The 14,037-nt window shown below is 41.6% G+C and overlaps 1 protein-coding gene across 1 annotated transcript; it reads right to left on the minus strand.

Moving 5' to 3' along the window:
* Positions 1 to 255: 255 nt before the first annotated feature.
* Positions 256 to 6,825, minus strand: si:ch211-117n7.7 (Monoacylglycerol lipase ABHD12-like). Its single transcript, XM_057046966.1, has 13 exons — positions 6,609 to 6,825; positions 3,696 to 3,808; positions 3,515 to 3,620; positions 3,311 to 3,430; positions 3,128 to 3,158; positions 2,980 to 3,025; positions 2,663 to 2,792; positions 2,047 to 2,084; positions 1,907 to 1,986; positions 1,734 to 1,816; positions 1,509 to 1,587; positions 986 to 1,107; positions 256 to 884 (listed from the first exon to the last, which is right to left on the minus strand). The coding sequence occupies exons 1-13, from the start codon at positions 6,686 to 6,688 to the stop codon at positions 845 to 847; spliced, it is 1,068 nt and encodes a 355-aa protein (XP_056902946.1). The 5' UTR covers positions 6,689 to 6,825; the 3' UTR covers positions 256 to 844.
* Positions 6,826 to 14,037: the final 7,212 nt, after the last annotated feature.

Raw genomic sequence — 14,037 nt, forward strand, 5'->3', positions numbered from 1 at the left:
TGAGCCGCCACGTTATTATCCTTTAGTTAGTGTAACAATGTTTTCTATTTTCTATAACAGTTGAGCTAAATTCATTGCAGACGCTCTTGTTATGATGCACATAACGTTGTATCAATATTTCTACGTTCCCCCCATATTTGTTTTAATAAAGCAACAGTCAACACCTTGCAGATTGTGAATTACCAATGTAACATTTAGTTAAAGACAAAATATTAAACTAATTTCAACTTCTTTTTCAAACTTTACAAACGAGACTTGTGTTAATATGTCCCCAAAGTGATTTTTATTAATTTATTTATTAGCAATTTCATCCATATTCACATCAGTCCATATCTCACCCATATTACCTCAGTAACACTTTCCGAGTGCTTTTCTATTTTTTATTGGGAATAATGTCAGGCCTCATACTTGCAAGATTTAGCAGTTCAGCCAAGATATGGAAGGTTACACACATGATGTAGCAAGTCTTTTCCCTGTGTAAATTAAATTTGGCTAATTCCGAGTCCACTGCTGACAGACCGCATAGTATCCTATTCAACTAAAATAAATCAAACACCAATTAAGTGAAAGTAACACATAATAAAACCTCCATTATGCCAACTCAGTATCCATTACTATACTCTCACTCACTTTCTACCGCTTGTTCCTCCACTGTAGGCAGGAATTTTCTTACAAAACTCAGAGGATGGGCAGAGTCAAACACCTTTTGTAGCCCCCAAAAGACTTTTGATTCCCTGATGATCACAGATGAATAATTGACAGATAAGTGTAAAAGCTCATCAGCTTTGCCTCATGTATAATCACACATTTCAAATGAAAACTTTCTGTAAGATGTATGCTTTCTTTATCCATTTTTCAAAAACTGCAAAGACTGCACAAAGTTCCTGCAGAGGACAAACGAGATGGTGTGTTAAAAGGGTGAAAAAAAAAAATCACTTATCAGAACACATACTGATTTGCAGCAACTAAAATGTTTTGTGCTCACTTGAGGATGCCAGGCAGTTTGGGGTCTCTGTAGAGACCATTGTGCAGGTACCCTAAAGAGCCATCAAATGTCACCAGTTTCACCCGCTCAGCATTCTGGGCATTCAGGGCCACCTCATATAACTGAGAGGACACAGCAAAGGGAGTCAAGTCCATATCTGAACATAAGCCTAATACATTTTGCAGCAAGCAGATGAGGCAAATGGGCTAAAGCATAGAAATATGACACAACATTAAATGCAATGTGTTAGTACAAGCTTTTTAAAGTCCATGATGCATTTGTTTTAAACCTGAACTGTGTAACTTTCAACAGAGATGGATGGATGCAACCATCTGAACCCGATCTACTGCTTTATCTTTCCTCACTCCACCGCATAAAAGAAACTTCTTATTATCCACATACTGTTAGTATTTTGGTGGTTTGACAACTGTGGGAAAAACAGCTGGTAATTATTTATGTTCCTTCGTTGTAAGTTTTCAGTTTTCAACTTTAATGTACACCAAGATATCAGCCAAATTAATACCTGCTGTGCAATGGGAATAGGAACTAAATGATCATCCTCTGAATGAAGGAAAAGGATCGGACTTTTCATTTTCTTCAAACTGCAGAATGAAAAAGCATATGTGGAGTAATTAGAATGATAATAGCATTAACATTAACTCAGCACATAACAACGCTATGACCCAAATGTTTGATTTTGATTGTAAACTTCACTGTTGAGGCTGAACATGAGGCTTCAAAGACTTACTTTTCTTCAGTAGGAAATACCACTACATTTCTATCCCATGGCTTCGGAAAAAAGATCCCTATGCCTGGATATTTCCAGTAATACTTTAAACAGAAGACAAATTAAACTTGAAGGATCTATGCATACTTCAGAGGCAATAAAGAAAAGCGATACATCAAAATGATTAACTTTACCCATATAAATGGATGGACGGGAATCTCTTGTCGAGCACTATTGAATGCTCCCTCCAGGATCACACCATCAAAAATCACTCCTAAAAAAGCATAAATTGGTATAATATTGCATTCCTATTCCATTTAGAAGTAAAACCTACCTTGATCAGCCAGTTTTACTGCTGTGTTAGTGGACACTCTGAAGAGAAATAAAGAGTGACAGCTTCAGTTAGCTGCAAATGTTAATAGCTACTCTCCAGTGCCCCCTGATTGTGGCAGGCTTATTAGCAGCGGATCATTTCAATCACAAAATGTCACATGTATTTCACTGACACCAGAATCAATTTTTTTTCCTGTTGATTTCATTTGTGTCAGACCAGTAGGTAATTCTATGAAAGCAAAGACACAATGAACACACTGAGACTCAATCTAAATAGCGTATAATTAAGAGAACTGGGCCTAATATAATTTCGAAGCAATTTGTGATATTTGGTATCACCGATTCAGGGAAGTTTCTGTATTGATTGTGTTTGTGTTGAGACTTTTTTTTTTGCACTGCAGTGATTTTCTCTTTAAATGTACTGCCAGAGCAGCCTCCACTGCTCGCCCCGCAGGCTAAAAATGTTACATCAAACAGGTCAGCAAAGTGCAGCAAAATGTCACTAAGTTGCAAAAGCTACAGACTATTACTTTTAAGTTTACAATCAAAAAAGGACTTTACAGTGCAGACCTAAAGCTGTATCTGGACCACTGTAGGGTGCGTGGTTTCTTACTGACCCAGTCCCGAGAGAGTGTCCCCAGATGATCACCAGGCTGTTTCCACTGTGTGCTTTGACCCAGTGGTAAATGCAGAGAGCATCAGTGGTCAAACCAGGTTCAGTTGGCTCCCCAGCAGAATCTCCAAACCCTGTCAGGGTTTCTCAGGTCAGACACTCGTAATGATACCACCCATGGCCACGAGGTGGCAGCCATTCAGAAGGATACGTTCAAAGTTCAGACTTGTCGACTGTCACAACTCGTTCTTCAATTCGTTAACTTCGCTCAGTTCAGTCAAGAGAAAATTTTATATTAGTAATAACGAAATGCTCACTGACCTCGGTAGTCAGGCACCAGAACATGGTAACCAAGTGCACTTAAAACCTGTAAATAAACAACTTATTTGTCCACAGAACAGCTTATGAAACTGTTGTACATTAACTGAATCTCAAAATGATCAATGTGTTTGCACCAGTAATTACTCACTTTTGTCACTCCTACCCGATGGGGTGCCGCCCTGTTGGAGTGATTCATAAACACATCGGGCCATAATTAATAAAATATTATATATTAAAAAATATGCTGGCTCTGCTATGTGCCATCTTGGCTGCATGTTTTGTCAGAATTCAACTGTAACACAACCCATTTATTATTCATTATTCATCATACCTGTTGCCTGTATTTCCGTGAAGATATATGAATATTGGGCTGCCATCGGTTAAACTTTTCTGGTACCAATCCAAGTCCTTCCCCTGCGCCTCTTTCCACAGTCTGTCAGGGACAGTGTGCCTGAAATAGGTGGAAAAACACACTTAAACCAGGGTCCTTTTTTTTTTTTTTACTTTGGAGAAAGAAAATAAACCAAAAGCTTACCAAACCCCAAGAGAGATCCCCTCCTCTGATGTCAGGTACATGTTGATTGTGTGATTAAGGGAGAAATCAGCAGGTTGGCTGAGGTCATTAAAGAACAGCACCCTGACTGTAGACAGGAAAATTGTTGCTGACCACAGGAGTTTACAGTGCTTCTGACAAAGAGAAAAGGGAAGGTACTTACCTCTGTGAGTGTATACAAAGTGCTGGATCAAGTCTAACAGGAACTTAATGGAGACAGGGGCTAGAAAAAGGACCAGAAGTCCAAATAAGCCTCTTTTCAACCATGACGGAGACCTAAAAACAGAAACACAGAGATGAGTTAGTGGCTAATGACAAAACTGTGCAGCACATGAAATTCAGACCAAAATTCAGATGATTTGGGGTACCAGCAATACTCTGTGAAGACAAGCATCCATAATATTAATTAGTCATCAAATAAGGTTCTGAGCATAAGTACAATAGCAAGGCCACAAATATAATTGCTTCACTGCATAGTGGCCAAGTTGTATTCTCCTCATCTGACCACAGCTGGATGGTGTTTTCAACTGACTCAGCAAATGCGAGAAGCTCCATAAGGAAATCCCAGTCCTCCTTCAAATCATTTCAGCTCACGTCACATATTTAAACTCACTAAATAGGACGTTTGGTAAGTGGTTATATGCCTGCGCTTTGGTGCTTCCAGTGAGTGAACATGTCTCACAAAATTACGGCCAGATGAAAGTTGGGTCTCAACCACCTTCACCTACATAACTAGTTCATCCAAGAACATGCACATGCAATTATTGCGCAAGAGTCTATTATTTATGACAGACCTGTTACTTTATCATCTGTTCAAATCAGTGTTCAGTAGTTCACCAGTAGTGAATCACTAAAAGCTAGTAGTGAAAAAGGTGGTCAGGTGACTGAGGTTAAAGGTCAAGTCGTTCATTAATTCAGTAGTAGTTCTGTATTGGTAAAATTTACCAGTCCACACTATTGTGAAAAGTGAGCCTGCGATAAGGACAAGTAATAGTAAAGACAATCACCGGAGGTTAAACCAGGAAGAGTGTGGTGGATTGTTTTGTAGAAGATAAAGCAGCACACAGATGTAATCATTACTCATCAATATTATCATGAAAACTTCAGATCAGCCACAGATATCTGAATCACAGACTGATCTTAATTATACAGTGATCCCTCGCTATATCGCGTTTCATCTTTCACGGCTTCGCTGCTTCACGGATTTTTTTTGCGAGTCGTTCATTGCAGTTCTCAAATATAATCGAAGGTGGCATATCCGTTTATAAAAATCTTCTTGCTCAGAAAAAGAAAGAGCGCCAACAACTACCCATAACAATGTTCTTCTCTCGGAGAAAGACTCCTGCGCCTTCAGTAGAAACAGACGCTCCAGCGGAGCGGAGTCAGGACGAAGAGGCACAGCTGGGACTGTGAAATACGCGAGTGACAATGTTTCCAACCTTGTATTACTAGATTAAAATTATTGTTTTAAACAAATTTTGGGCTTTAAAACAGGTTTTGATTTTTGGTTTCATTCTATAGTTCAGTATTGCATTGTAAAATAATTTTAAAAAATAAAGATGACTACTTCACGGATTTCACTTTTCGCGTGTTATTTTTGGAACGCAACTCCCGCGAAAAACGAGGGATCACTGTATTTTCAAAATATAATTAAGATCAGTCTGTGATTCATGGACAAAATATTATTTTTAGGTTATTATTATTTTTAGGTTAATATTATTTTGTCCATGAATATGTATTAAATAATTCCAAATGGTCTGTCTGCTTCCTTTCATTGCTAGCCCCCTGATTGCGCTGCTTCCAGACGTGTATTTTCATATTCAAGCATTTAACCAATCACATTTCAGCCACTATTTGTTGCCAGGGTCAGAGAAATCTGCCTGGAGGCCTTCACAATCAGTTCTGCGGGCCCTGTAGCATAAAAAAAAGTCGATCAAACTGTTGCTTCAACCAATCAGATTTTGAGTTGGCGACACTAAGGCCCTCTAGCAGGCGTACGGAAACGTCAGCGTATTCACATGCTTTGATTGGATAGTCAGAGAGTGTACTAGCCAGAGCTAGCAAACTGCATCTGTAGGGAGCTGCACAAGCAAAGATATTGTTGTGTTGATTTAATAGCTGTTTTGTCAACCCACAATGGCTGAAGTAGGAGAAGAAATGGATTTGGTCGCAGATTTACTGTCAAAGCCATTTTCAAGATGGACTTTTCAAGAAAAGCTGGACATTGTTAAGCAAGGTCAGGCAACTCCGAAGCTAGCAAGCCTGTCACAACCGGGAAAAGGATTTGTCTGCCACTTTCAGTCCACCTACTACGAGCGGTACTCCTGGCTCACAGGCTCCGAGGAACGCTGCAAATTGTATTGCTGGGAGTGCTTGTTATTTGCCACTGATCGATTTGTAAATTTGGCTTGCCTAACCAAGGCAGCAACGAGGCATCAAAGCACTGCCGGACACTTATAAGCAACGGTGCTAACCCTGTTTTTGTTCGTTGTAAATGTTATCTTTTGCAACTTTCAATGTTAGTGTTCTATTTATTGAGTTCTGGTTGTTGATGTATTTAATTACTGTTTTAATTACTGTTTGCATTTGCACACCATAAGCCAGGTTATGTGTGTGATTGAAGACCTCCCTTCGTTTATGTGTTTAATAAGAGTTTAATAAAGTGACGCTATTCTGCAGTTGGACTGCATAATTAACTGGCAGAAGTCTGCATATGAGTTTTTCCGCAACCTAAAACCTTAGCTTGCCACAATAATATAGCAATTTTATCAGGTTAATTTTGATGCTTTTTTTTATGTGTGTCGCAGCTGTACCTGCAGTGGAAGTTTTATAGCCATAAAATAGTTAATTGAGGGTTGGATTGATTCAGACGCAGCACTACTGAAGGCCTAGGTGTGAAATGCACGGCCCCCCACTGGAATTCATTGATACATGCATGTATTCATAAGAATGAAGGCAAATGCATATTAATACATAAAAATAAGGATAGACTTTACACAGTTATAACAAGTAAAGTCACATGAAGTAAAGGTTCACAGCTGGGTTAATATTTGCTCAACTCCGCTCCCAAACTCACTGTTTTTCTTCCTTCTTGCGCAATCTTGACTTTACATCGCTGTTATGTAAATCATCGCGTTGATGGAGCCTCTTCCTCATCTTGCAGCCTACACTATATGCAAACAACCGAAACTAAACTTTAAAACATACCCTGAAGTTTGGGCCACTAATACAGTAACAACCACACTCCCTCTGATAACAAAGTTTGTACAGAGTTTAAGTGAAGGAAGGGGAGGTGCTGAAATTGTTAAGGTGGAACTACGTCTACAGGGTGCTACCTTAAAAATTATATTCCTTTATTATGCTCTTCCAAAGATCGTAGGCCAAGGGGCTTTGATCATAAAGCACCCTGCTATGTTATGTAACCTTGTGGTTCTACTACCTATCCCTAGTAACGCAGAACGTAAAGATAATGTGAGCATATGGTTATATAAAGGTTAGTTATGAGCTAATGCTGAGAGAATGGTCCTTCTTGGTTATGCAAAACCCAACAAAACCTAATGTTCCACAAATACTTAGGGAATGGCAACGGCTAAAGCATTATCCTGCAGTTACACTGTTACCGCAACACAACATTAAGTTCTTGTAGGCCATGTGACCATAATCCAGAATATCATGCTACACTCATGTTATTATGCACTGTTCTCAGGCACTTACACAATAAGGAGAATAAAGTTCTTGGATTTAAAAAAAAAAAGATTTTGTCTTTACTTCTATTAGGCATGTGCTTTGAAGTGCATTCTATTGTGTTAAAATGCACTATATACTTAATTACATTTGGTGTAGGCACAATCAGTGACGCTTGTGTGTGTACTGTCAAACGAAAGCCCATTTTTGTTGCCAAAGGCGCTGAATGGAGGGAGTAGGGATGCATAATGTTGTGCCTAATTTCCCTAAGGAAATTTGCAGGGTCAAGCTGAGCGCCTGAGCCGCTGCAGCACCAGACAGTCAGGGAGAGTAACGGGCATTCCTTTGAACTCCTCTCTAGTTTGAATGAGCGTCTAATACCGGTCGGTCAGGTAGCCCGATGTCACGGTGTGAGACACAAACACTGCAAACAATCAACAAACCTATGACTAGAAGAACCACATAAGCCGAGGTAAGGAAGGAAAATCACTACCCGGAATCACTGCCTATACGTATAATACTCCCACTGGTGTCTCTGGCACGTTTGCCCTCTCAAGCGTGACAAGTGCGCACTTGTACGAAAGGGCAGTGTTTCACGAGCTACAATAGTTTGGACATTATAAAAAAATCATTTTGATATTTCTAGTGAGAAATATACCCCACATTTATGCAATATTGCTTCAGTTACTCTACAAACTTTTAATTGTTTATCATTGCGAAAAATCATGCGTATTCTGTGATTGTTATGGTTACCAAGGCCGTCACCACAGGCAACGCCACGCAGCATGTATGCTATAGTATTAATACATCTCAATTTCTGGTTAACACTGAGCAGATGGGCTAAATTTTCAATGAGATTTATGTACAATGAGATCTTGTTGTCAATCCGCTGTGACCTTCCTGAGGGCAAAGGGTGCTGTGAGCCACAGGCCATACCTGGAAATTGCACCTTTTTCTTCATATTTCGAAGATGCTTTTGCTTAGGAGGATTAAACCTCAATCTGTGCATCACAGGGCCTGACTGGTGTGTCGAGTCACAGCTCTGTGCACACTTGATAAGGGTAAAGGTCAGGATCTTGACCTGTTTTAAAACACACCTTCACACCCGTTTCTCTCCAAAGCTTCACGCAGGCAGCTGTAAATTTAGCATGTTTAACATGGGTGTCCCAGGAAACATCATGATGAGTGATCAGCCAAAATATGATCGTGATGCCTTATATTTATATATATTTTTAAATCTATTTCCCAAATGCTTTCAGCCAGGGAGCTAAAAAATTAGTATGTCCATCATACTAATCATCACATAACTAAGACAGACCTGGGCAGTGGTCAGCCAAAAGGTGTTCCTGAGGCCTTCATTAAAACCAAACAATTTTAACTAGAAGGCTGAAATTCTCATGTTCATCAGTGAGATGTGCCAAACCCATGAAAAAGCACTGGACCCCCTAACATTTAGGTTTAAAGGTTCAACAATCTAGTCAAGTGGCTTCTACAACGCTAAACATCCATTTCTGACTCTCCTGAGTAAAGTTGGTGACTTCTCGCTCCGCACTAATTCACTTGGCAGATGTAGTCTAATGGGACTCGGCAAATGTTACCTTGGCCCCAGAAATGCTCACACTTAAAATTGTGAGCTATTCTGTTCATTTATCTTTGAACGCAGCAATCAGGATTTAAAATTTGAAGAATTTTGTGGGCTATTTGTCGAGCTTTCTTGGCTTGTCTAGGCGCCCTCTAACACATACCCACCATGTCAAATTCCTGTGACATTTAGAGTTGCATAACTGCTAACTTTGGCAGCCAGATCACAGGATGTAAAGGCCCATAGGCTGAACAGCCATCTGATCATCAATGCTCAAATAAAACTATTTTATTTCCTTTTTTTGCTCCCTCACAACTCTCAAACAGGAAGTCCCATGCATCAAGCACCTGCAATTTTCAATTTCTTGATAACAATGTGAGCTGACCTTCACTTTGTACAATGAAGCCTCATCCGCAAACAACAAATTCACAACGGTTTCACTCAACAGACGGCCGAAAGGATGCTGTGAGACCACAGGTCAAATTTGAATATAATAACTTTTGTTTCATATTTTTAGACGTTTCGTCAGGAACGATGAAATTCAAACTGTGCATTCTTGAATGGTGCCTGACCCATGTGCTGAAACACAGAGCTCTGCAAAATTGTTAAAGACAAACATCTGGGTATTGACCTTATTTAATGCCACTGAAGGTTGAGTGGTTTTAGCACCTCCCACCAATAGACATTTCCAAATTTCATCCCTCTAGGTCCTCACTTTCAACCGGAAGACCATGGAGGCAGAAAACATGGAACACAACCAACTGGGGAGTCTCCTTGGCAGATGGAAGTTTCGGCAAGGGCACAAAATGGGTCATTTTACTGGAACTTTTGAAAGAGAGAGTCTCGGCCTTGATATTACCTGACCCTGAATGATGAGGGGGAGTAACTGACACTTGTGAAAAACAATGACTTTCAGGCTTGGTGACAGTTCGGTCTTTTTGCAGAATGTTCTTAATGACCTCCAGATGGTCAATTGCTCTTTGGCATGCTCTCACCAGTGGCGCCACTCCTCCAATGCCATCTTCACCAGCAATGGCTCTCAATTGCTGATGTTATAATTATTTTCCACAGAAGAAGGCACAGGGGTGAAGCTAGTGCTCCATCTTGGAGTGTTGGGAAAGGACAGCTCCCTCCCCTCATCTGAAGAATCAACTTCAAATACAAGCTGGAGCTCCATGCCAGGCATCTGGAGTACAGAGGTGAACCTCAATCTGAGGATATGGAAAGCCTTATCCACTGCAGGGGACGACTGGAAGGGTGCCTCAGTGGGTGTCAGGGCTGTGCGGGGGGCTGCCAAACAACTGTAGTTGAGCATGAAATGGCAATGAAAGAAGTGTGGGAACTGGTTTTGGAAGTCAGGGACTTGCCAGGAGGAGACAGAGGAAACCTTTGCTGGATCCATTTGAATCCTGTCTACTGACACGATGAAACCCTAAGAAAGAGACTGAAGATGTATGAAACTTACTTTTCAGCCTTGACAAATAGTGAGTTCTACTACAGAAGACACTAGTCTGGATGTGAAAGATATCTTCCTTTTGGGTCTCAAAAAAAATCAAGATGGTAATACACGCCCCTCTGATCAATACAAGGTCTCAGGGATTTGTCCATCTCAACAAAAAAATGAGGAGAGGATGAGGGACAAAGGATGCCTGCAGCCAAAGCTTTGGTAATATTAGTTACTGTTGCATTCTCTGAAGGCGGACAGTGAATAAAGATGCGTGCCAGGGAGGAGGTCAATCGCACAGTCGTAGAGTCAATGTTGTAGCAATGAAGTGGCCTTGGCCTTGCTGAAGACAGCCCAGAGGTCGTAGTGTTACTTGGGCAACCCGGTGTGGTCTCAGGTCATGGTGTTTGGTCCTGAACCTCTCAGGGATAGATTAGATCACTCTAGATGGTATCTCATTAACATCTAGTCTCTCTGTGAGGAATCTAGGAGTAACTTTTGATCAGAATCTCTCCTTCAAATCACACATTAAATTAGTCTCTAGAAGTGCCTTTTTTCACTTGAGGAACATCACAAAGATTAGGAAGCTGCTGACGCAGCATGATGCTGAAAAGTTAGTCCATGCATTTGTTACTTCCAGGCTGGACTATTGTAATTCTTTATTATCAGGGTGTCCAAACAACTCTTTAAGAAGCCTCCAGTTGATCCAAAATGCTGCAGCCAGAGTTCTGACAGGTATTGACAAAAGAGATCACATAACTCCTGTACTGGCGTCGCTTCATTGGCTGCCTGTTAAATTTAGAATAATTTTTAAAACCCTTCTTTTGACCTACAAGGTCCTCAGAAGCCTAGCTCCATCCTACCTGGAGCAGCTAGTGATACCTTATCAGCCCAATAGACCACTCCGCTCTCAGAATGCTGGTCTACTTGTGGTTCCCAGAGTTTCTAGGAGTAGAATGGGGGGCCGAGCATTTAGCTACCAGGCCCCCCTGCTATGGAACCAGCTCCCTGTCCAGGTACGGGAGGCTGACTCCATCGCTACTTTTAAGATCAGACTCAAAACCTACCTCTTTGAAAAAGCTTATTGTTACTAATTCAGTAGTTCCAGTTACTATCATAGACAGACAAATTATCATACTTAGGGGGTCGTCTAATCGTTAGGTCACATCTTAGTTATGCTGTTATAGGCCAAGGCTGCCGGGGTCCGGAAACATGATCACCTGACAGGCCTCTGTCACTCCACTGGGTCATGGTTTCCTCTCCTCTCCTCTCCTTTCCTCTCCTCATCAAGCAGACTAGTTCTTGTGTAGTTTTTCTGCTTCTCCCCCCCTATTTATTTACAGGTATCGCCGCCCTCGGAGCTGCATAATGACCTCCGGCCCCGCTGAAGTGATTGTATATCATATTTTTTGTGTGTGTTTCTGTGCTCTGTGCCTCTCCTCTCCTCTCCTTTCCTCTCCTCTCCTCTCCTCTCCTCTCCTCTCCTCTCTCCTCTCCTCTCCTCTCCGATCCTCTCCCCCTCCTTCTCCTTCTCCTCTCCTCTCCTCTCCTCCTCTCCTCTTTCCCCTCCTCCTCCTCCTCCTCCTTCTCCTTCTCCTCTCCTCTACCTCCCCTTCACTCTACTTCTCCTCTCCTCTCCTCTACCTCCCCTTCACTCTACTTCTCCTCTCCTCTCCTCTCCTCTCCTCTCCTCTCCTCTCCTACCTATCCTATCTTCTACCTGTCCTCCCCCTTCTCCTCTCTCTTTACCCAGCCGGCCATCAGCAGGAGGGTCCCCCTACATGAGCCTGGTCCTGCTCAAGGTTTCTTCCTGTTAAAGGGGAGTTTTTCCTTGCCACTGTTGCTTGTCTGGGGTCAGGCCCTGGGATTCTGGAAAGCGCCTTGAAACTATTTTGATTGTATAAGACGCTATCTAAATAAAGATTGATTTGATTTGATTTGGTCTGAACTTATAGTGACTGGGACATGTAAGGATGGTGAGGATGGTGGATTGAGAGAGAGACCCGATGATATGATGTTCCCCACACATGGATCACTCCAGTGGCCCAGTCAATGTATGGACTGGCGGTGGAGCCAAGAATAACCTAGGATTATAGGAGGGTACCAGATGGGGACATTCGCACCAGAACAGTCTGGTGACATTACTTTATTAAATGAATGTCCATTCAGTGCACTAGCAGAAATCAGACGACAAAAGGGACTCTAATCCTGCAAGATTCTCATCCATTATGCTATTGTCTGCCCCACAGTCTAAAAAGTCAGTGATAACGTGTGAAGCAGCCAGCCTAGAAAAGGAACTCACCATGTCCTTGACCAATTAAATTGTCCACCCTTTCACAGGTCATAAGGACAAAATTGACCTGCTTGGCCACAGTAAATACAGAACCTAAACTTCTGACGTCGCCAACACTCCCAAGGTGTGAGTTGAGAGAGTCCATGCTAGACTGCAGCGCTGACAGGAGAGGAGGAGCTGCTGACTATGATGAGGGAAAGACGTCAGCAAACCCTTGCGATTTTCAGTGTCTCGACTCTCATCTCTGTGCCCAAGCAGCGAAAGAGCGCTCACTCACAGAAGCAACTCCAGCAGAGAATCCCAAAGCAGGTAAATTCAGAGGATTAAACTGTCATGATAAAAACGGGACCCAGATGCAGCACACACAGACAGCAGAGGTGTAGTTGAAAGATCAAACTTAATTAATTTAATAAATGTTTCTTGAAAGATGGATAAATGGTATTGCAGCAAAAGGTTGATCCAAAAAGGAAATGATCCACAGATTAATTTCCAAAGGTAAATGATTCAACTCACAATAATCCACAGATCTGGAACTCAGGCAAACAAAACCAGGCAGAGACAAGGTCAGGCAGAAAACGAGGTAATTACCGGGGCAGAGCTGAGACAGGCAGGTCGGGAACAAGCAGGGTCGACCGTGAGAAATCAGTGAAAGCATTATCCTTCTGGGCAAACGCATCCAGGAACCACAAACCTCAATGAGTAGATATCATCATCCCAGCTCAGACAACTAAACGATGTAACAAAGACATACATGCCACTTCTGTCAGCATCCTTAGCAACCAGCATATCAGGGGCAGAAAGCGTAACAAGATTCATCGAAATAACAAGCTATAGAAATTTAGTTTGACATTTTAATGTATATTTTTTTCTAGAAATATCATCCGAATGCTTTTTTATGTTCAGCATGGCACCTTCACACAAACATGTGCTGTCACGCAAGAGGCACAACGCGACACTGACACGGTAGAACCAGCGGCATAATACCGGTTTGGCCTATACTGTATTTGCAGTCCTAGCTCGACAAAGAAAGCACATTTTCAGAATTATTCTGTGGAGGACCGTGGGCACACATGCTCTTCTATTACCGGCTGTCACATTCTCTAACCCCAAGCTTGAATTCTCGCTAGGCACAATGAGGGGTCTATACAATGCCTGCAAGTCACAATATGTAGGGAAATGACCTGCTCGGTGGAGGTCTGCACTCTCCGAGTCAACATTAATATAATGAATTCGTTTCAAATTTAATATGATGCGAGTTAAGTTTTCTTTGTGGATGCATGCGATAATCATTTTATTTCCTGTATGTGTTCCTGTATGAAGCAGTTCTATTGACACACCAAAATGTAACTGCTTGTTAGTCCACTGTCCAGCTATGGTCATATACCTCATAAAAAAAGAGAATAAAACTGAACTGCTCCCACTTTGATTACTCAAATACCTCATCCTGTATGCCAGGGTTAGATTACTTTGACCCTCTTAAATGAATACAACTACATGAGACA

This window comes from Takifugu flavidus, chromosome 11 (assembly GCF_003711565.1).
Source record: "Takifugu flavidus isolate HTHZ2018 chromosome 11, ASM371156v2, whole genome shotgun sequence".
In the NCBI taxonomy this organism is placed as follows: Eukaryota; Metazoa; Chordata; class Actinopteri; order Tetraodontiformes; family Tetraodontidae; genus Takifugu; species Takifugu flavidus.